The sequence below is a fragment of the Gigantopelta aegis genome, chromosome 6, assembly GCF_016097555.1.
Source record: "Gigantopelta aegis isolate Gae_Host chromosome 6, Gae_host_genome, whole genome shotgun sequence".
NCBI lineage: Eukaryota > Metazoa > Mollusca > Gastropoda > Neomphalida > Peltospiridae > Gigantopelta > Gigantopelta aegis.
The window spans coordinates 70,964,065-70,987,297 of record NC_054704.1 but is presented as its reverse complement, the minus strand read 5'-3'; the positions used below and the strand labels follow the sequence as shown (position 1 = coordinate 70,987,297).

The 23,233-nt window shown below is 35.9% G+C and overlaps 1 protein-coding gene across 1 annotated transcript; it reads left to right on the top strand.

Moving 5' to 3' along the window:
- Positions 1-691: 691 nt before the first annotated feature.
- On the top strand, positions 692-18,582 carry LOC121375786 (exosome complex component RRP45-like). Its single transcript, XM_041503431.1, has 14 exons — positions 692-835; positions 4,664-4,758; positions 5,342-5,461; positions 7,272-7,374; positions 7,927-8,024; positions 9,131-9,170; positions 10,961-11,043; positions 12,274-12,406; positions 12,622-12,710; positions 13,731-13,877; positions 15,132-15,162; positions 15,796-15,973; positions 17,364-17,442; positions 18,389-18,582. Exons 1-14 carry the CDS (start codon positions 770-772, stop codon positions 18,513-18,515), a joined length of 1,389 nt encoding a protein of 462 aa, XP_041359365.1. The 5' UTR covers positions 692-769; the 3' UTR covers positions 18,516-18,582.
- Positions 18,583-23,233: the final 4,651 nt, after the last annotated feature.

The window sequence follows — 23,233 nt, the reverse complement described above, 5'->3', positions numbered from 1 at the left end:
TTTATTTTCTTAGAGAGACTTCTTAATTTGATTATTTTTGTGATTTATTCACATTGATATTTTGTACATTATTGACCTTGTGGACTGCAAGAAGAAGTGTAAGATGGTGTTCATTTGTTACGTTTTCGCATATTAAACTAATAAGATTTTTACACCACATTTGTTTTGTTGTTCTTTCTTCAATAGTTTAGTGAATTGGGAGTAGTTTTTAATAAACCATTTAATTGACTGATCATGTGTTCAGAGGGATGGTACCAAAACATTATTATTTTTATGATGTTGGATGTTCCTTCTCATTTGGTCCCACCAAAAATAAATAATATATAAATAATAATAAAAAATTAAATAAAAGAAGGAAGAAACCAGCTGCTGTCACAAAGATATTCATCTGTTGGTATGAGTTTGTATTTTTTTTTTTTTTTTTTAATCCCTAACATTAACAAGTGTTTTTTGTTTTAATTATTCCATTTACTCCACAGGAGAGACTATATAAAATGTTCTTATCTATATATTGTCGAGTCCTAATTCTAGGAGTAAAAACTCAAAAGATTTACAGAAGGTTACTGAGCCTTTGACAAACAGCCACTTTTTTTTTTTTTTATGCTTTACAACTAAATTATCGCACCCACCCTTTCCCCGTTTGGATTCACAAAGAAAGCGAAAGGAGGGATGTACAACAGAATAACAAGGGGGAGGTAATTAGGTGACATCAACCAAAACAGGAAATGTCGGAAGCACATGTTGAACTGTAAACAAGTTATATTTGAAAATGAGGGAAACGCCGTTGTCAACTTGTGAAAAAGAATTCATTTTGAAAATCATTGCAGATAAAAAGGTTAACATTGCTAACAAATAAAGTCTTTGTCGGGCGTGATCGGTCTGAATATTGAAAACCTTAGGCTTAAGCTACTCCCTCCAGTTTCCAAATTGTACAAACTGCATACTGCAGCCATCGTAAATCTATCCCCACCCTACACCCATCAACAAATCATCGACAACTGGACAACAATTTACCACCGTATAACGGTCTGAACCAAAGAGATTTCAGACATACACAAAGACAAATTCTACGGATCGCATTTTTTTCTAGTTCATAAAAATAAAATCGGATGTAAATGCATTTACATTCGAGTTTATTTTTATGATTTACATTCGAGTTTATTTTTATGAACTAATTTTTTTCATACAATTTTAGTATGATAATGATAAGACTATGTAATTTACTATATGTTATTTATTTCCGAGCCGATTGATTGGTAAATTGCACACACAGATTATATTTCTTTGTTTTTTCCAACACACTTTTAGTTTTCTTTTTACGTCAAACCAAACTGAAATTATTTACAAAAAACATTTTAATAAAATGATTGGCTTGTATCAGATTTATTATATTCAAAATTCACTTTGTTATAAATATAAATGTCTGTTTAACACTGAAAACTAAAACACAGACCTGCCATGGGTCTTGTACTTGAGGGTTTAGTCAGGGCTGACATCAGCCACACTAACCCCCCAAAAGCTTTTACTAGACTAATTTATGCACTTGAAGTTGCCTTTACCATAGTTTGACACCCAATAGCCGATGAATTTTTCGTGCTGGGGTTTCGATAAACATTCATTCATTTCATTTAAACTGTGGGCGGGATGTAGCCCAGTGGTAAAGCACTCATCTGATGTGCAGTCAGTTTAGGATTGATCCCCGTTGGTGGACCCATTGCACTAGCCAGTGCACCATGACTAGTATACCAAAAGCCATGGTATGTGTTATCCTGTCTGTGGGATAGTGCATATAAAAGATCCCTTGCTACTAATGGAAAAATGTAGCAGGTTTCCTCTAACACTATACATACAAAATTACCAAATGTTTGACATCCAGTAGCCGATGATTAATAAATCAATGTGCTTTAGTGGTGTTGTTAAACAAAACAAACTTTGCTTTGTAGTTAAACCAAATTATCATATTAGAGTCAAGTCAAATAGTTCACGATTGTTACAATGTTATCGTCGCTCACTGTTGCTGAATACAGGGTAGATTTTTCTGAAGACTGTGGGATTATTTGGGTGGAAATAATGTGGAAGGATTCCAGCTTTTTTAAGCAGTTTGATTTTGTGTGAGAATGCAGATCACAAATTACAATTAAAAATATATATATATACAGGGCTCAACCTGTATATTATACAGTTAAATGCAGGGCATAATCTAGAGGTGAATAGGTGAGTCAAGTAATTATGGGTGAGAATTATGCCTTGGGATAATTGCTTAACCTCATATTTTCTTGGCTGGTGAGGGGTCCAAAGTCAGAAGGGAATATACATGGACAATCTTCCTGAAAAGGGCAATTCAAGTTCAATGCTGAGGACTGTCTCGTGAATTTAATTATAAATTATTAATAAATGTTTTACCTATTTATAATAATGCAAAAGAAATCGATAATTCACATCAGAACATTGTATTATCATTAGGTTGCAGTAATGATTGTAAAAACTCTTGAAAATTCTCCAATATGGTCATGGAAAATGTCTTGAAAAAAAATCCTGGTTAATAACATTAGGGTGTTTTTCTTGTCTTTTATTTGGATGTAATTTACCTTCCCATTAGTTTATTACTGAGATTAACTTTTAGCTGGATATATTCTGACTTTCCCGTGGCTATTTTAACTTCATTTGGACAGTACTCATATATTTATTTACTATATTAATACATGGCTGTTAACTGTCCGTCGTGAGATGGATTTCCGTCGTCAGAGAAATTGTGAAAATTATTTTTTAAGTCTTTTTTTTTTTTTTTTAAATGAGAATCACTTCGGCCGTTTTCTTTGCCCCACTGACCCCCCTTTAGATACCTATCGGATGGGTATAATCTACCGATGAACGGCCCCATTCCCCTAACGTAAATTCCAAATCCAATATCAAACCTTTTCCCAATTACGACCCAACAGTTTCCCAATAAAGATTCCCAAAGTTGCTCTTATCGCGAATAAAAATAAAATGTTTTAAAATTTAGCTAATTGTATATTTTTCGATTACGGACACGTGACGAACAAGTCTGACCTGGATATGCAAATTAGTTTTATCCTGTTTTGATACAATCTGTTGTGTCGTAGTTTTTAGTAATAATGCCTACATTGTCTGATATAATACAGTTTTGGTAGAAGAATACAACTTTTTGTTTTAATTTATCCATTGGGATCTATTGCAACACGTCCAATCCGCTATTTACATAGTCCGAACAGATAAGTATTGACTTATTGTGCACCCTGCACTATCATTTGCTGTGCTATTTTAAGCAGACGATCTTATTTTATAAAAAGGTGTGTACATATGTTTCGTACATTTTTTTTCAAATATTTTATTATTATTATTATTATTATTTAAAATCATTTTTGGTATGGTTTTTGTAATTGAAAAACAAACAAAAAATGTTACTACAGTAGTTGTAAATTAAGTGAAAAAAACCCACCTTTAATTTAAATGTGCTACTCACTCCCTTTGAAGTAATGGCCATACCCGATGTCACACCATGTGACGAACAGCATGTGCGAGTTTGAACACTGTTACAATGTAATAGTTCTGCTGGGAGATATTAGATTGCGTATTATAGATATGGAAACTTAATTAAAGTTGATTCGGTCAAATATAACATTTACCGACCAGCGGTATGTTACTTCTTTATTATTTACAATTGAATAATGGGGTCATTCGAGAACTACGCAACATGCACTAAGGAGAGTGGGAATTATGGGATGTGACAAAACATAATTGGGGGGGGGGGGGGGGTGTGGTGGTGGTTATTGTGCAACGTAATGTTAATTCATAAAGTAAAATGCAACCAGTCATTGCCATTTTGTTTTAACATATATGTATTACTAAAGACCCCAAAGTAAAATATGACACGGTCACAAAACGTTACAAGGGGAGAGGGGTATTGAAACTGCAAGATTTTGCGTTACGTATTGTTAAATGACACAAAGATCAACAAAGGACTATTCAACATTAGCGTAATGCAGTATCAGACATTGGCTTTTACCTCAATTTTTAACGACTCCCTCCCCCTCCCCCTCCCATAATGAATTTGCAATAACACAAGGGCCACCTGATGTAAATGTATTTGAATATTTGATTTGCCATCCATCAGCTAGCGGTCAAGCCTAAATAAATAATATCAGGTAATAATGCAAACTTTAAAAAATGCTCGTACTAGGGCCGTAGCTTATGAAAGAACACCCCAGCAAATGTCAGCCTAATAGGACTATTTCCCAGTGGCGTAGCCCGGGGTGTGTGGGGGGCAGGGGGCCATGCCCCCCCCCCCCAATCCCAGGAAATGTTTACCTTTTCGCTTATTAATAACTTTAAAAAGGTTTCTGTGTCATATCCCACTACACAAGTGCCCCCCCCCCCCCCCCCAAAAAAAAAAAACAACCAACAAAAAAATTAAATCCTGCTTACGCCACTGCAATTTCCATTAATATAGGTTCACTGCAGGACCCATCAAATTAATGTTTTTGTCCAGTAAAAAAAATAACAGGGTGTGGAATGGGAGAAATACATGTTTAAAGTGGACTACAATTGTCATATAAAACATTACCATTTTGAATGCCCTGTACCTTGAAATTTCAGTCACAACATTTTACTTTTGTTAATAGCAATGTTAATACTATTTCAGCGACTGGACGGAAGACAAACGTACGACTATCGGAAGATCCGAATATCATTTGGTATTGACCGAGGGTCTTGTCAGGTTCAGATTGGTGACACCAGGTATGTGTGATTATAGTTCTGTTTGTGGGTGGAAGTGTTTTCATGTTGGATCTTGTGATGCCAGCCGTGGACATTTAGGACTGGCAAGTGCTGAGTTCACATCGCGGTAATGGTTCCAACCCAGAGTGAGTCAAATATTTAGTGGGGAGGTCTAAGGTTATTTCACAGCCCAGATAATGTTCAAGAGTTTGCCCAGGATGGTTTACCTAAACTTTATTTGTCTGGGTGCAAACCATGTTCTTTACTCCCCCCCCACCCCCAATTTAATTTTTTTCTTCACAATTTGACAAATTTAGTGAGAAAATCGGTAGCTAAATTGAAATTTTACTTAACCAAACAGCCAAAATGGCAGTACATCTAAATAGCTTTTCAGCAAATTAATAATGAATTTATTTCATTTAGTGAATGACAGCCTAAAGCCAATTTTTTGTATGTATAAAACTAAATTGTAAATTAACATGAAAAAGAATTGGCACTACTTTTTCCTTTGGGTACCTCACATATATGAACAATTATTTGTACAGAATACCACCAATATGAGACATTTAAAAAAAAAAATACATGTGTTTTATCTGACCTACAGGGTTCTGGCACAGGTGTCTAGTGAAATTACTGTTCCTAAGCCAACTCGCCCAACAGATGGAATTCTCTTTGTTAATGTTGAGCTGTCTCCAATGGCTAGCCCTAGTTTTGAACCAGGTCGGTAAGTAAACGTTTATTAATATTCAAGTATAACCTGTGTGAACTTTGCATTGTAGTATTGCAGTGAAATCCCACTATTAAGACCACCCATGGGACTTAATAAATATGGTCTTAAAAGCTGGGTGGTCTTATTAGTGGGTTACTCTCTTTTTAACTTGATTCCAAATTACAATGTATATACAATTATAACATAAGAAACATTTATTTGAATTATTTATAGTGAGTACTAAAATAGAATTAAGAACTAATGTTAATATGAATTTATAAATACTGAATATTAGTCGAATTATATGAAAAACGTGTCTGTTGTTGAATTTGACATTTCTAATAATGATGTTGCTTATAAAAGTATATCAAAATAGTGATAGTACGACACCTAAACATTCATGTGTTTATTTCAGTGCTTTGACACAACTCACTCAAAATACACAAACTCACTTTGTCAATGTCGCCTCTCTAAATAACACTTGTTTTGTTACCTATGGGATCAGTTGGTCACCTTGATGGAGCAATATTCCAATTAACAATTGAATCTGCTCTATCTTGTTGGGATGACAGTGAATGTGTATCTTCAACTAAACGATAATATACATGTGCTGAGGCAACTTCAGAGTAATCAATGTTATGGTCTGGGCATTAAAAACCATTGCAGTGATGCTCCGCTTAATAAGTTACATAATTTGTATAGTCAGTGTTTTTTTTTTATAAATTTATTTAATTAGCATGTTATTGTAATCGGAATGTGTACAGGCTTGTGGGTCACTTGACTGACTGCAGTATGAAAACAACCAATCAGTATGTTAATTGCTCATTAATATTAACTAGGTGACAATGTTTTCCAGAAACTAAAAGTACCGGTATCCTTTTTATGCTCCACAGAGTAAACTAAAATGATTACTCTTTGACTGTACTCCCTGTCACTTGTTAACAATCGGAAAGAAAAAAGAAATCATTAGATGTAGTGATGGGAATCGGTTGGGATTTCATCATCGATTATCAGTTATAATCGGTTGGCACCAACCAATCAACTTTGGATTATACAATCGGTTACCAATTTATGATCATAAGAAGGCTTTGAATTATAAGGATCATGTACCTATTGTCGCGTGCACCCTGCAAATGCCTAAATTTACCTTTAATAACTATTTAATATCTATTTGTTTTTATGCACACATGAAAACAAACCCAAACCACTGTATATTTCCATCAATTTTATCGTCTAAACTGGAGGAACAGTTACAGTTAATGTTTGCCCACACAATCGATTATGGATTTTTAAAATCGATCATCACATCGTAAGAGCCAATCCGATAAAAATTTTTTATTATAATCGATCTTTGGAACATCACTAATTAAATGCGTGACTTTTTAACACTTATGTAAAGGAAAAATAAAGAAATTTTGCTATCCTAATATGGTCTCTTTGACAGGGTGGAAATGCACTAAAAATGACCATTGGGACTAACTTTACTAGTCGTAATCCGCAGTAGCGGGATGGTCTTAATACCAGGGTGGTTTTACCTATAAAATGATAAGGAAATATTCCGGTCTTTAAAAAAAGTGGTCTTAATAGTAGAGTGGTCTTAATAATGGGGTGGTCGTTAGATTGGGTTTCACTGTATTTAATATGTTTATTCTTGCATTTAATGATATTTTTTTTAAACAATAAAAGCTGAAATAAGGAAACTGTTTTAAAAACAACACAAAAACCTTGAATGTATGCACGCATGTATGTATGTGATATATAAAATGTCTGGTGATAGAACTTTCTAATACTGAACTTATAGTTATTGTTTTACTGGTTTGTTTAGCCAATCTGAGTTTGGAGTTGAGCTAACCCGTTTGTTGGAGCGATGCCTCAAAGAATCGCGCTGCATTGACACCGAATCCCTGTGCATCGTTGCTGGTCAGAAAGTGAGTTGTTTCCTCTGTTAGACACTTCTGTGTTGTTATCATTATTGGAACAGGAAAGGAATAATTGGTTAACAACTCCCCAACGACATCTGTTATGTGTTTAAAGTATAGTTATTGTAATCTTTGGTCATGATAGTAAGAGGAGAAACCCACGAGTGTCATATATGTTGCTCCTATCAAATAGCAGCAAATGACAGGAGTGCACTTACCACAACCTTTAGGAAACACTGATTAGGGTGCTATCAAGAATTCTTTTATTTGCACTTTATCAGGGTCAGGACTGCACATACCATCAGGACTGCACATACCACAGCCATTGATATACCAGACACAGGACACTTATTTGACTTGTTTGCACTTCGGGTGAGCACTCTGCTACTGGAATACAACCTACAACCCCTCGTAAATTGTGGATTGATCTCTTTTGCAGATGTAATCCTTTTTGCTTAATTTATTTGGAAATATGTTTTTGTATTTCAATTCTAATCCATATTAATAAAAGTTTAAACTTTGGAGTTTTAGTTTTGTTTTTTAATTTGTTGTACATTCCAGGTTTGGAGCATTCGTGTAGATGTTCATGCTCTCAATCATGGTGGGAATTTACTCGACTGTGCCAGCATGGCAGCCATCACAGCCCTAGCACATTTCAGGTAATCTAATTTTCATACATAGCAGTTTAGAGTGTACAATCACTTTAAATATAAAAAATATATATATATAAAAAATTGCTGGGCTAATGGATATTTGTCACCATTATTAATAATAAAGTTAGTCGACCATTAGAGTGATAACTCAGATCCAGGCATCCATATAATATGTATCTATATAAAGTTATATAATTCTGAATCTTGACCAAAAATAAATGGATCTTGACCAAAAATAATTGAATGCCTTAAAACAGTTTCCACAATGTGGTTAGATATGTATTATGGCTATGGAGTGTTTTGCTGTAAGATCCAGCATTGAGAGACAGATGCATGCACACACCCACCCACACACACAAAGTCAAATCTGCACACTACAATATTTTTTATTTATGTATTTTTACAACTTTAGTATCCATGTGATATATCTAGATTAGGTGTAGCTTATGTTTGAGACATAACAACCACTGAATAAACACTTTACTGGGGTGTCGTTAAAAAAAATCCTTTCCAAGTAATGTATTCAGACTCCTGGAAAAATATAAAAATGTCCTGGAAAAGGAACCAAAATGGTGCTTAAAAGTCCTGGAAAATGAAAATGTTTTAAGTGTATGAACCCTGATATTTTATGGACACCATTGTTTTCAGCAGTGTGTTGGTAGCATATTGGCAAAATCATGGAACCAAAAGTCCATTATTTAGTATTATGTAGCATAATCCAAAGTATTATAAAAAAATGATTCTGATGGGTTCCAGTGATCACAGGGCATGGAATCGACAAAAGGATTTACACAAAAATTTGAAATCCTGACCTAAAATCTGCTTTTAATTGACTAATACCACTCAGCTTTACTTTGTTCACCTTTCCTGTTATCAAAATAAATATAAAATTGACAATCCTTTCATGAACATATAGATATGTATTGTGTGTGAAATAATGTTACTCCTCCAGTGGTGACAAAATGAAAAGTGGATTTTTAGATTTTTTAATTGAGTTATAATATTACTTCTACAAAATTTTGATTCTGACTTAAATGTGAATCCATGCTATTATATGTACTGGTACATTACATTTTATTGTCTTAATGATTGTAACTTTTTGTATTTTGCAGACGACCCGATGTGACTGTATCTGGTGAAGAAGTGACTGTTGTAAGTTAAAACTCTTAATAAAACTATTAACTGATTGCTTGATGTGTGTTTTAATGAGCGACTCAAGTCTTCTAATTAAACAGTGTGCTGTGGTATCAAATAAACATGGTTTTTGTTTTGTATAACAATAAGAACAGAGTTAACTTCAAAGTTGATGCTTTTAAAAGTATCTGATGAGACCCCAGGATTAGTGACCAGTTGTTCAAATGTTAGTTAGCTTAATCGGTAGTTAACAGAAATTTTCAAAATACAGGATTGAATCAATACAAATACAGTGAATCCCCTCTAAACCGGACACCCCTGGGACCAAGACAGTTGCTCGGTATTAAGAGGGATTTGGTTTCGGGAGATTACGTTCTGTACTTGTTTTAAAAAGGGACTCTGTAAAACGTCTGGTTTTGAGGGAATTCCAGTTTACAGAGGGTCCGGTCTTGAGAGGTTTCACTGTAATTGAAAATATAATGTTAAAACTTGATTTAGAACAACCAAAGCTATCCATCCATACATGATCAAATCTAAAATTTAGTTTGTATTTGTACAAAAATAATTAAAAGGAAAATATTACACTAACCCAGTGTTAATTGAACTATATTTTGAATAACTGGACCCAGATGTTAAATGTGTGGAAATTATAACTCTTCTAGGGGCCTTTTTTCCAATTGAGTGAATTTTGGTGTGGGTGCAGTGTGACACATAAAATAGACTCATAATAAAAAAAAGATTCTGTGATTATCAGTAGCAGTGTGTCCACATGGCAGTGTGTCAAAAACTGCACATGTGAAAAATGGCCCTCACAATTATCAATTATATCTAATATTATATAGGTCCAAAACAAATGGACAAATGTTTTTTCTTTTTTAATTTGTTCATTTCAGCTAGATTTCTTGGTGCCTACATCCATTTGTGGTTAAAGCACACTGTCTGGGCTAACCCCTTAAATATCTGGGGCCTAGTTTACTAAACTCTTGCAATTTTGCAATCTTCCAGTGCGGTGCTAAAAGACTTGCAAAGAGGGTGCTTTGTTGTCTAGCAGAGCCTAAGAGAGCTTTGTGAATTAGACAGTATGGGATCAATTCCCATTGATGGCCCATTGACCTATTTCTCATTCCAGCCAGTGCACCATGACTGGTATATCAAAAGCCATGGTATGTGCTATCCTGTCTGTGGAATGATGCATATAAAAGATCCCTTGTTACTAATGGAACACTATAGTGAGTTTCCTCTCTAAGACTATATGTCAAAATGGTCAAGTGTTTGACATCCATTAACTGATCAATTAATAAATCAATGTGCTCTAATGCTGTTAATCAAAACAACTTTAACTCTGTCCAGGATAGAGGTTAATGGTTAGAAACCGGCCTCAATAGTGCAGTGGTTAAGCCATCTGACTACAGGCTGGTAGGTACAGGGTTCACAGCCCGGTACCGGTTCCAAACCAGAGCAAGTTCTTAAGGGCTCAACGGGTAGGTGTAAGGCCACTAGACCCTCTTCTCTCTCACTAACAACCAACCCACTGTCCTGGACAGATAGCCCTGATAGCTGAGGTGTGTGCCCAGGACAGTGTGCTTGAACCTTAATTGGATATAAGCACGAAAATAAGTTGAAATGAATGAATGGTTAGAAGAAATACAGTGTAGTGGGCCCTCAATCAGAAATGCAGCTGATACTGGGATGTGAATGCAGTACCTATCAGCTGTAACCATTGTAATTACACTGGATCTGTTAATGTGTTTTATGGTTGCACCACCAACAGTGACATGTTCTGATATGTATATATGTTGTGATTTTAGCACCCCCCGGAGGACCGCGACCCTGTTCCACTGAGTATTCATCACATGCCAGTCTGTGTGTCATTTGCGTTCTTTGAACAAGGGTAAGATTTGACTTTCTTCATTCATTTCAACTTATTTTCATGTTTATATCCAATTACGGTTCAAACACATTGTCCGGGGCACACATCTCGGCTATCAGGGTTGTCTGTCCAGGACAGTTGGTTAGTGGTTAGTAAGAGAGAAGTTGGTGTAGTGGTTTTACATCTACCCACTGAGTTGTTAAAACTCGCTCAGGGTGGAAGCCGGAACCAGGCAGCGAACCCAGTGCCTACCATCCTTATGTCCAATGGCTTAACCACGACATCACCGAGGCCAGTAGACTTTCTTCAACATTTGTCTTGTAGCCAGCATTTTTAGGTATACACAAATTGCAGGAATCGTTTTCTTTGTGCATCGGTCATGACTGTCATGATTGTTATATCATTTGTGTAAAATTCACTGAATGATCTGTGGTAGCAAGTATTATTTTGTTTATTTCAATAATAATTAAATTTCCTTTACATTCATTACAACATAACGTCATCCCATAGGTCCAGACGTAGCAACAGGAGTTTGTTCATTTTTTGATGAACGTAAAAATTACGTCGTCAGGGAACGTCATATCTGATAACGTCATTTTATATGGAAAAAGTTGTCCTATTGAGCGTTATTGTTAATGAATAAAAAATAATTCAAAATAAAGGATGATGTTTTAGTGTCATTACTAGCCTGTATGATTCAAATTTAATTATAAGTATTGTCTGTGATTTCTTTTACTTTCATCTGGGTATGAACAAAAAATCATCTGCAAACTTATGTCTTCGCTGATTCACACAGTTTGTGGATGATTTTTTTTTTCTTACCCCGATGAATGTGAAAGAAATAACAAAAAATCCTTAAATATAAAAAAGGTTATGGAAACTATAATGTTCCTGAAAGGAAATATGACACGAAGCAACTGGTTAAGTAGTAAGCCATTTACTAGACTGGGTTTTTTATTAATACTAAACTAAATAGTAATAGGCGAGGACACAAAAACTTGGACCACTGAAAATAAAACATGCGGATTGACAACACTACAGAAACTTAAATAGGTTATGCACATTTGTTTTAAGAATACCCTATCTTGTCAGTTTTGAAAATTTAGCATATGTTGAAACCTGTATTTATGATTAAATATAAACAAAAGATTTCACGCAGCTGTACTTATTTTTCGATGTTCAATTTCTTTATGCTACTTAAAGTCCAAATCAGGAGTTTTATTCAAGCTAATTAGGTTTTTTCTGTTGCAGAAAATTTCTGTTAGTAGACCCCAGTCTTAAGGAAGAGAAAGTGATGGATGGAAAGATGGTAATAGGGATGAATAAACACAGAGAGATTTGTATGCTTCAAATAACAGGAGAAATGTTATTGCTCAAAGATCAGGTTTGTTTTCTGTTGGTTTAGAGTTGTATCTTGTATTAGATTGGGGAAAATTCTAAGTAATTTGACATGTTTACATACGGTATACAAGAAATTTTATTTTGTCTAAAACAATCTTCCGGAATATTATAATAAAATATTGATTAATGTTTTCAATTTTAACCCTCTTTACTACTTTCTCTGACATTATGTTACTGTGTTTATTTTTTGTCTTGAAGGTTTTGAGATGTTCCAATGTTGCTGTTGTCAAAGTTACAGAAATCACAGAACTTATCCAGAAAGCTCTCTTAAATGACAAAAAGGAGAGGTAGGCTTCTTTTAATGGCAGTAATTTATTTTTAAAATTTATCTCTTTAAGAAAATAAACCCAAGTAATCAGATTTCAGTGAGACATTGTTCTATGTTCTCAGCTAAGATTTGTTACTTTTGAGGCTGATTTGAAACCTGTTATGACAGGCTTGGACATCTTTACTTTCTTCTCTTTAATAGTGTAACAAATATTCATATTGTTGTGTTTCCAATAAAAAGGGTTACGTTGCAGTGATGATAATGCTCTGAAATTTTTCCAAATTCCGGATTTTTGCACTGTCCAATAATGACTTCTGTTCTTGTTCTTTGATGAAAGACTCACAATATCCCATTTCTCTTCCACATTACCTGTCCTCAAACAAGTGCACTCCCCACCTCCCTACGGCTAGTAGTCTGGTCCGAACATCTTGTGTATTTTTTGTCAATGTATTTTTAATCTCTGATGTTGTGAGGATTTGCATGTAGCTCAATGGTATAGAGATTGTCTGATGAATAATTGATCTGGGATCGATCCCTCTTGGTGGGACCTATCAAGTACGGAGTTGGGAGTTAATGTTTGTATTACAAGTAGCAACATTGTCTTATTTGTGCAGTAAGGAGATACTGTGTGATACATAGACAGAACCACATATCAGTTGCTTTGCCATGTTATTTATTGCACAAGTTTATAGTGCGCAAGAATATTATATTGTGGTATAAATCTTGTGCGCTATTAACTTGTGCAATAAATAACATGGTAAAGCAACTGGTATGTGGTTCTGTATTTATTAAATACCACCTTGCTATATTATGATTAACAAAAGTTTAATTAAATAACACAACTTAATTTGTCTGGAAAGTTGGTTGAATTTTATGGAATTGACGAACGCTGAATATCCTGGCTAGGGACATGACGTCATTCGGGTAAACACATACGTACTCTGCATGTGAGATTTTTTTTATTGCAGTCAGAATTGTCTTTATTACCACAGTAAAATTAAATGGGTATGTAATAAAAATAAGATCTCTGTATTTGTAGGGAGTCAGGAGGAAAATGTGGGTTTGCCGACTCAGCAGATGTATTTAAGATCAACGTCCACCAGACCGAGGCCCAGGATGTTGAGATGAACGGGCAGGAAGTCAACAGAGATGAGAATAATATGGAAACAGGCAATGGAGAGAACGGGTGATTTTTTGTTTTTCGTATTTATCTGGTAGTTCAAGGTTATAGGCAGGTCAAATTTTAGCCTGACCAATATTTGGTTTAATTTTTAATTAAACTGCAAAAGAATTCATGGAGTCATTAATCCTGCTTGAAATATATTGCCAAACAATGTCAGCAAAATGCCAGAGAATGTGGCAAAAAGAATCTATATTTTAAAAATATAGGTTGTGTGGGTGGGTATTTTCTCACATCCTTAACAATGTGGAGTCAAAAGAGGCCATAATTTGGGACTTTCTATGGGAGTGTAGTTAAGTCTACAAATTAGAATTTTCAAAACCATAAATAAAAAGTCTACTAGTAAGTTGATCTTTTTGCAAAAACATTGGACACCACCAAAAATAAAGCATAACAACAACAATGTGTGGTCTTTCTATTATAAATGTATTAAATATGATTTTACTACCTAGTGACATTATTACAAATAACTAAGTACAAACACAGACATACATATGTATGCACATTCACACAGACACACACACACACACACATATATTTGAAGAAATATCTATTCATATTGCTGTTATCAAGCAATTTAAGAATTCACAGTACTATTGCAATAATACTATCAATATTGTAATACTATTGCAATAGTTAAACTGACCGTATTAGTAACCCCTAGTAGCAACAGATTTCTGTTTACTCTAAACCAAGTGTTGAACTAACCATAAGTTAAACATCAAATAGTAGTTTTAAAAACATGCTACGATTTCATGAAATAAATGTTCCTTTGTTTGGCTGTTTGTCAAAAACAACTGCAGAATTGTAGATCTTGGATGAATTCTGTTCTTTATTTAGCACAAATTTAGAAAAACTTAAGAAAATGTCACGAGGATATATATCATTTTATGACTGGTTTTTCCTAAAAACAATTCAAGGTTAATTCTGTCAATTGCCAGATTTGCTAAATGTCAATTTTAAAAGCAACGGGTGAATTTTATTTTAATTTGGTAAAATAATTTCATGTAATTATTGACAATTTGTTGCAAATAACTCTTGGTTTCTGTGATTTTTGAACTTTTAAGAAATAATTTTTTACAATTTTCTGCTTACCCAGAGCTAGCAGTGCACTTGATACTGTTTATACTTCTACATCCTTCTGTCGACCTTAAATCATATTGGTGGTTTTTTGGTTTAGCTTTAATTGCTAAGTTTAGAAAAAAAATATACTTCTTAAACACGGCATGCTTACGCAGTATTTTGATTTTATTTTTACAGGTTTGGTGACAGTGTGAAGGTTTCTATTTTGGTACGTTAATATTTTGAAAACCATAGATGTATTTAGTAAGCATATACTAGTAAATTATTTATTATCATGCGTTGTTAGTATCATATATTAAGGGGGAATTTTTTTTTATAATTTAAGATGCACAAAAAATCTGTATAGCATAGCAAATATGATTTCAAAGTTGTCATAAGTTATGTTCCTTATAATAAAAAAATACTTTCCAAAGGAAAATTATTTAACTGAACATCATGGTAATGAAAAATCTTCACATTTGTTTTGTCACTCCTAAGACCATTTCCCTCTCTATAATAACTAAACACTCTTTGTCAAAGTCCACATAACCACTGTGACAAAATTTTGACAAACCTACTGGGTTTTCTTTTTGTATTTTTATTCTGTTTGTTTGGTAATAAAATGCTAGACACCATATATCATCTGTAATAGTACAAATTGAAATACTTCATGAATAATAACAAAGAAAAGACATTGGTTATAATACATTACATAACTCTATCAAATACCCAAATCTCCTCTTCTGTGCTTTGGTAACACATCCCATGATACCTCTTACCCCTTAGAGTATTATGTAATTGTGGAACGAAATCTCAGCATTGTGATAAATTGTAAATTGATTGTAATATCTTCTATTTGCAGGGCAAGGGTCTAGCAGTGATTGGAGAGGGAGGCCCGAATACATGGGACGTTGACGAAGACATAGAAGAAGAGCTCCAGGAGGAAGGGGAAGTAACTGATGTTAATGCAGCACAGCAAAGAAAATCTAAATCTGAAATAGAACAGAGAGTGCAGGAGTTTTTGACCAGAGCAAGGAAAGGTGAGATTTTTTTATTTTTTTATTTTTTTTACATCACAAAACAAATCAGAATATGAGGTTAATACGAGGTTAACACATTTGACCAGAGCAATGGAAGCTGATATGACTTTGTTTTACTTCATTAAACTAATCAGAACATGAGGTTAACACATTATGAAGCATAAAATGTTGAAACAATTACTTCTGTTAATAACAAGGAATTTAGGGTCCAATTTCACAAAACATGGTATAGTTCAACAAATATTTCTTTTGTCCTTAAAACACTCCAGCTTCCATAATGATGTAATTGTCTGCGTGAAATAGATGCCAAACACGTATAAATGCACGATCGGTATAACTGCTAGTAGCAGACATAAACTTACGATGTTTAGTGAAATGGGCTTCTGGGGACTAAACACTCACAAATCAATCAAATGGACACTGATATGGGACACTGTTAAAAATACTGGTTAAATAATGCAACAGTAAAGTTTTGAAGCCTGGATTGACAAACAAGGTTTCGTTAGTATCGTATTTCCATACACGCCTATATTTTGTTGTATTTTCTTGTACATTCTTTGTTGACTCCGTGTATTGGCCGACTCCTCTTCTCTTGGTGGTATTTAGAGGCTTAAGAAACCTGCTAATCACAGCAATATATGGCAGGTCGTCGTACAATGTGGCTGAAATAACAGAAATAATAGCTTTTCTCCTTAATTTTATGGTTTGCAGAATAAAGATAGTAACTAGTTAATGACATCGGATATCTGCTTTATCCTGTTCAGGTCGAATGATAAATTACGCAGATATCCGACATCATTAAGTAGTTATTATCTATTTATTTTGAACTCGCTGTTTCCACATACATTTAGAACTAATAAACTGTTGTAGCAATTACAAAAACAGTAAGAATAATACAGTTCAAAATGTACATAAATAACTTCCTTTTGTCTTTACCATGACTCATCTTCGATATTGGTGTAATTTTCTGCATGACATAGATAACAAATACCTGTATGAATGCTAATTATAAACATAAACTTACAGGGCCGAATTTACGAAGCCTGTTTTTCTTAAACACAGGTGTTCAAGCATCTGAATGTATGTAGTTACACGTGTGTAAGACATAAACAGGCTTTGTAAATTCGGCCCACAATATTTTGTGAATTTGGCTCCAGGTCCTTATTATACACTAAATATTTGGTGGCATAAGAGAAGTCTGTTGTTACAAAGACAAGATGTCAAGACAAAAAAATAAAAAATACAATAACTAAATTATATTTTCACAGAAAGGACAGGTTTTGATTTTACTGTTATCTTGTTAAATATCGTACAGCAATTTTTGACAGTGGTGAAATGTTCTGCTGTAGTGTTTAGTGAACAATACATTTAGTATTTTATTTATTACCAGAAACCGATGTACACAGTAGTGAAGACAGTGAAGAAGAGTCAGTGGTTGTGTTACAGGATGTGGAGGGATCGTCTCAAAGGTGAGATCAATCATAATGACTGGAATTAGGGACTCTTCAGACTTATTTCACCTAAGTTTCTAGACTCGGATAATCAGCATCATTTCCCACCATTTGCCAAAAGCTATGTCATTTTTTGTCCCAAATTTGGAGTAAAAAATTCACAATCTGAATGTACATAAATCCTTTTTTATGATATAAAGACAACTTTTTAAAACACTTAACAAACACCCTTTCCCTACCCCCCCCCCCCCCAACATTTTATAAAGCAAAAGAAATTTATTAGTTTAAATAAATACAAGTACATACAAACACATAAATTTTAAGTTAGCTTAACAAGATGTTTTTGAAATGAATCTGAAAATTCCCAATCTTTTTGTAAAACGACACTAAAAAAATTCCCTAAGTCAAAACCATAGGCGTCAAGTCCAGTTTTAGAAATAAAACCCTCCTCACAAGACTTGTTCACTTTTTTAACTTCAAAACAAAAGATTACCACCTGTTTACAAACTTGATATTGCTATGCTATTATCATCCTGAACTTGCTAAAGTTACAAATCATTTACCCCATAAAGCAGCATACACTTTCGTAATACATGTGTATGTTTAGTTTTTCAAACTTTATTTTTAAGCAGTTTTTTTGACAATTGTCCAGTTGACTCTTTTTTTTGGTGTTTGTGTACATGCTATTGCAACATGGGTTACGTCCAAAGTTAGAATTTTACGGTTTTGGTTAGGCTCTTTGGTATCAGACCTAAAGGAACAAAATCGTAGGACAAATAAAAAGTGAATGTTTTTGGCCGTAGGTGATAGGCCTAGTAGAGAGGGAGGCGTGCAATCTGCTCCGTTATTTTGGGGTTGGGACTAGCAGACCTTTGGGGACATGCAACCTTTTTTTAATATTAAACTAACTTATAATACTATATGCCATTACTTGTTAATATCCTATTCTTAATCTGTTTTTCAGCAAGATGAGAAAAATCCCAGAACAGATAGACCTCACTGGTTCGGCTATCATTGATCTGACAAAATCACAAAAAAGTGAAAAATCGACAGGGAAAAATCCAAAAACGAAGAAAAAGAAACGAAAATGAAGTCATGAATTATTTTGTATTTTTGTATAGTTGTGTACATAAAGACAATAAAATTGGTTATCATGTTCCTCAGATCTTTTCGACTTGTGCAAATAACAGTTACCGTAAGATGACGTATGACAACACTGTGCAGGCACAACTGGCCTTCAAACTAATAAAATAACAGTTACCATAAGATGACGTATGACAACACTGTGCAGGCACAACTGGCCTTCAAACTAATAAAAAAAATAAAAAAAGTTTGTTTTCATTAACCTAGAGCACATTTAGGAGATAAACATCATCTGACGTCAGATTGGAAGTAGTTTATTGTGCATTTAACCCCGCTAAATGACATTTCAAACCGAACGCGTTAGCTATAACCAAATAATCTTCATATGCCTAAAAAATAATGTTGTTTATCTAATTTGTTCATGACATTAACGGTATGCTCTTCTTCTTTTTTCCACAGTAAGAGGGTAATATTTACTATAGTTATATGGAGAAATGCATTTAATCTGTTATTTCTTCAACTTCTCCAAAATGAATGAATTAATTTCAACCACATGTGGGGAAATTCACTAGTACAGGGAGAATTATGGGCAGGACCCAAACTGGGAAAATTATGTCAGTTTAAGTAGAAAATCTTTTCAAGTACTTTTTTTTTTTTTTCATTCCGATATGAAAGGAAATGGAAATGTTTTATTTAACGACGCACTCAACACATTTTATTTATGGTTTATATCTAGCATTGGACATATGGTTAAGGACCACACAGATATTGAAAGAGGAAAACCGCTGTCGCCACTTCATGGGCTACTCTTTTTGATTAGAAGCATGGGATCTTTTATATGCACCATCCCACAGACAGGACAACACATACCACATCCTTTGATATACAAGTCGTGGTGTACTGGCTGGGGCGAAAAATAGCCCAATGGGCCTACCGACGAGGATCGATCCCAGACCGACCGCGCATCGAGCAAACGCTTTACCACTGAGCTACGTTCCGGCCCCTTTCCGATATGAAGTCGATACTTTTTTCCGCATTCCAACCAGTGCCAAACGATCTAGTTCTTGGGTGTTGTTCTTGTCTTGGGAGCCAAATTTCATTTCCAATCAACAAAGAATTGCGTGACATCATTTGTCATTATAACATGACAATATTCAGCGGGTAGAGCTCGATGTGGTGTAGGATACAAGTCGAGGTTTGTTTTTTCTCATCCCAATCAGTGCTCCACGATTCTTAGATAGTTTATGCTTTGGAAGCAAAATTGACGTCATTTGTGATTGTGACATAATGGCGTGACGTCATTTGTCATTCTAATGTAATTGGGGAGGGGGGGGGGGGTGGAGGGGGCTTGACGTAGGCTAGCAATAAAGCGTGGTCGTTGAGCTCATTTGGCTATTTCTCGTTTCAGCCAGTGCACCACGACTGGTATATCAAAGGCCGTGGTATGTGCTCTCCTGTCTGGGATTGTGTATATAAATGATCGCTTGTTACTAATGGAAAAATGTAGGTTTCCTCTCTACGACTACAGACTTCTTTCAATTTATCTTGGATTGCACTAGATTATATATATATATATATATATATATATATATATATATATATATATATACACACACACACACACACACACATACATATATATAGGTTTCACTACACGGATGTCATCTGCCATTGAACGGGTTCTTGTTGGCACTAACAACACACCATTGCGAACATACATTATATAAGCATTTATTTTCACTCCTAAATTGAGAACATTTCCGTCTCAGTTTTTTGCTATATGACCGCATCTGGCTGTAGTACCGGTCCGAACAGGTGGTTCATTAACCGATTCACTCCGGCTGTCACTTGCGCTATATACCCATGTCCCAAAAGGTCGATGCACAATATTACAAAATAACATGGGCAAAATACAGCCAGAAGGCTTACCATTAAACATACATATTGTTTTAATTCTTCACCATTTCCTAGAAGTGAATATGTGAACCATAACATGTGTCACAATTAGGAACTATAGTGGACGTCATCAATGAACTCTCACCCGGAAGTGATCTGTGTAGTGAGACCATAAATATATACATATACATACATTATATAATATATATATAATATATATATATATATATATATACTCTTCAAAAAAAGAAACGCAAAAGGGTACAAATGGGTTATAACTCCGATTTTATGTTTCCTACCGGTTCATGCTGTGTGAATATAAGGTCATTGCATGTCCCAAACACATTCCCACGGTTACATTCGATAAAACGCAGCTACTGTACAATAAAGTTCCAAAATGTGAATATTCGCAAAAACGCAGCCACGTGCAAACCATGTCACCACTGCACGTGCGTTGTCTGCACGTGCAACATGAACACCGACAGTATAAAAGTGCAGGGTGTTCGCTTGCCTGGCCTCTGTATCTGGCCGACAGTTTACAATCCAGGACATGCCACGTCTCAGTGAACCGCAAAGAAACAATGCCATCGGCCGACTAGACGCAGGCGAATCCAGAACGGCCGTTGCCAGGGCATTCCATGTGTCCCCAAGCACCATCTCCAGACTGTGGGACCGTTACCAGCAACATGGATCAACACGTGACCTCCCTAGATCCGGTCGACCACGGGTCACTACCCCCGGGCAGGACCGCTACATCCGGGTACGCCACCTTCGGGAACGATTGACTACTGCCACCTCCACAGCCACATCAATACCAGGTTTGCGCAGGATATCCGACCAGACCGTACGGAACCGCCTACGTGAGGTAGGAATTCGTGCCAGACGTCCAGTTCGAGGTGTCATCTTAACACCACAACACCGTCGACTCCGACTGCAGTGGTGCCAGATTCATCGACAATGGCCTCAACTGCGGTGGAGACAGGTGTGGTTCAGTGACGAGTCCCGATTTCTGCTCCGACGTCATGATGGAAGATGTCGCGTGTATAGGCGTCGTGGTGAACGTTATGCGGCAAACTGCGTGCAGGAAGTGGACAGATTCGGCGGGGGTAGTGTCATGGTGTGGGCAGCCATCTCACACACTGGCAGAACTGACCTGGTCCACGTGCAGGGCAACCTGAATGCAAAGGGCTACATTGACCAGATACTCCGGCCACACATCGTTCCAGTTATGGCCAACGCCAACGCAGTGTTCCAACATGACAACGCCAGGCCTCACACAGCACGTCTCACAACGGCTTTCCTACAGAACAACAACATTAATGTCCTTCCTTGGCCATCGATATCACCGGATTTGAACCCAATTGAGCATCTATAGGACGAGTTGGACCGACGCCTCCGGCAGCGACAACCACAGCCCCAGACCCTGCCCAAGCTGGCAGCAGCCTTGCAGGCCGAGTGGGCCACCATCCCCCGGGACGTCATCCGTACTCTGGTTGCTTCAATGGGCAGGCGGTGCCAGGCAGTTGTCAACACACGCGGAGGCCACACCCGGTGACTCCAGATGACCGTGACCTTGGTGGTGTGTCCTATCACTTACTCACAATGGACTAGAGTGAATTGTGAACAATCCTGCACCATTCAATAATTAAATCAATTCTCCAAATGTTACGACAATGTGCTTTTGCGTTTCTTCTTTTGAAGAGTATATATATATACATATACATATACACACACACACACACAAAATGGTTGGGACGGAAAAGCAAAAACACTATCGTTCATATCCTACAACATACCGTTCCTAACACGAGTGCTCTAGACGCTTGGGAAGAGAAGTTTGGCTTTCACAGTATAAATAATTGGGACGCGGAAAACCCTCAATCATATTATACACGACATCGCACTCTACCCACTAAGATCAATATTTCCATTATGTTCGTGACAAATGACGTCATGCAATTATTTCACGCCTGGAAGTGAAGTTTGGCTTCCACAACGGTCTAACAACCCTTTGACACTGGAGAAAAACTGAACATTGTCATATAGTTGTTGTAAGCTTCAAAGCGAACTTTTGGCTTCTACAACATAAACAACGATCTATGAATCGTGGAACACTGGTTAGGACGAGAAAAAAGCTTCAACTTCACATCCTACCCGACCTCGCGCTCTACCCACTAAGCTAAATCTTGCTAGAATGTTTCACCGACATCACGCTATAGTTTGGCAAGTTGGTCTCCTATTGCATAAACGATAAAAAAAAATTGTTTGGCACTGATCAGTGGCGTACCTAGGGTACATTAATTAATCATCGGCTGCAGTGTGATCTGGACCTGATGGGGTGGGGGGGTTCGAATATGAACCAAGGACAGTTTTCTATTTTGTTTTTGCACCACCAAAAACTCCGTTTAGTTCTGAAAGCGGACCATTTGATTCAGCGGAGGATTCGTCCGAACCCCACTAGCCTACGTCCCTGGGCTGTTGGGTGTCAAACATTTGATATAAAATAAAACTGCCATTAGAGGAAACCCTCCAATTTTTTCCATTAGCAACAAGGGCTTTCCCACAGAGGAAATAATTTACTACGGCCTTTGACCGGTTATGGTGCACTGGTTGGAGCGAGAAAACAAGTAAATTTCAATTTGCATTAATAGGAACGAAATGGGGTTATAGCATTTTTGTCGGACACATACCAACGTCTGACATTGAAATGGGAAATGAGAATATCCCCTCTAAAAATAGATTAGACCATGTCTGCTGAACGTTTTTTTCTCAGAGGCCCGTGGCATTTTATGAAATACGAAAAATGCATTTTGTGGTATTACAAACACCA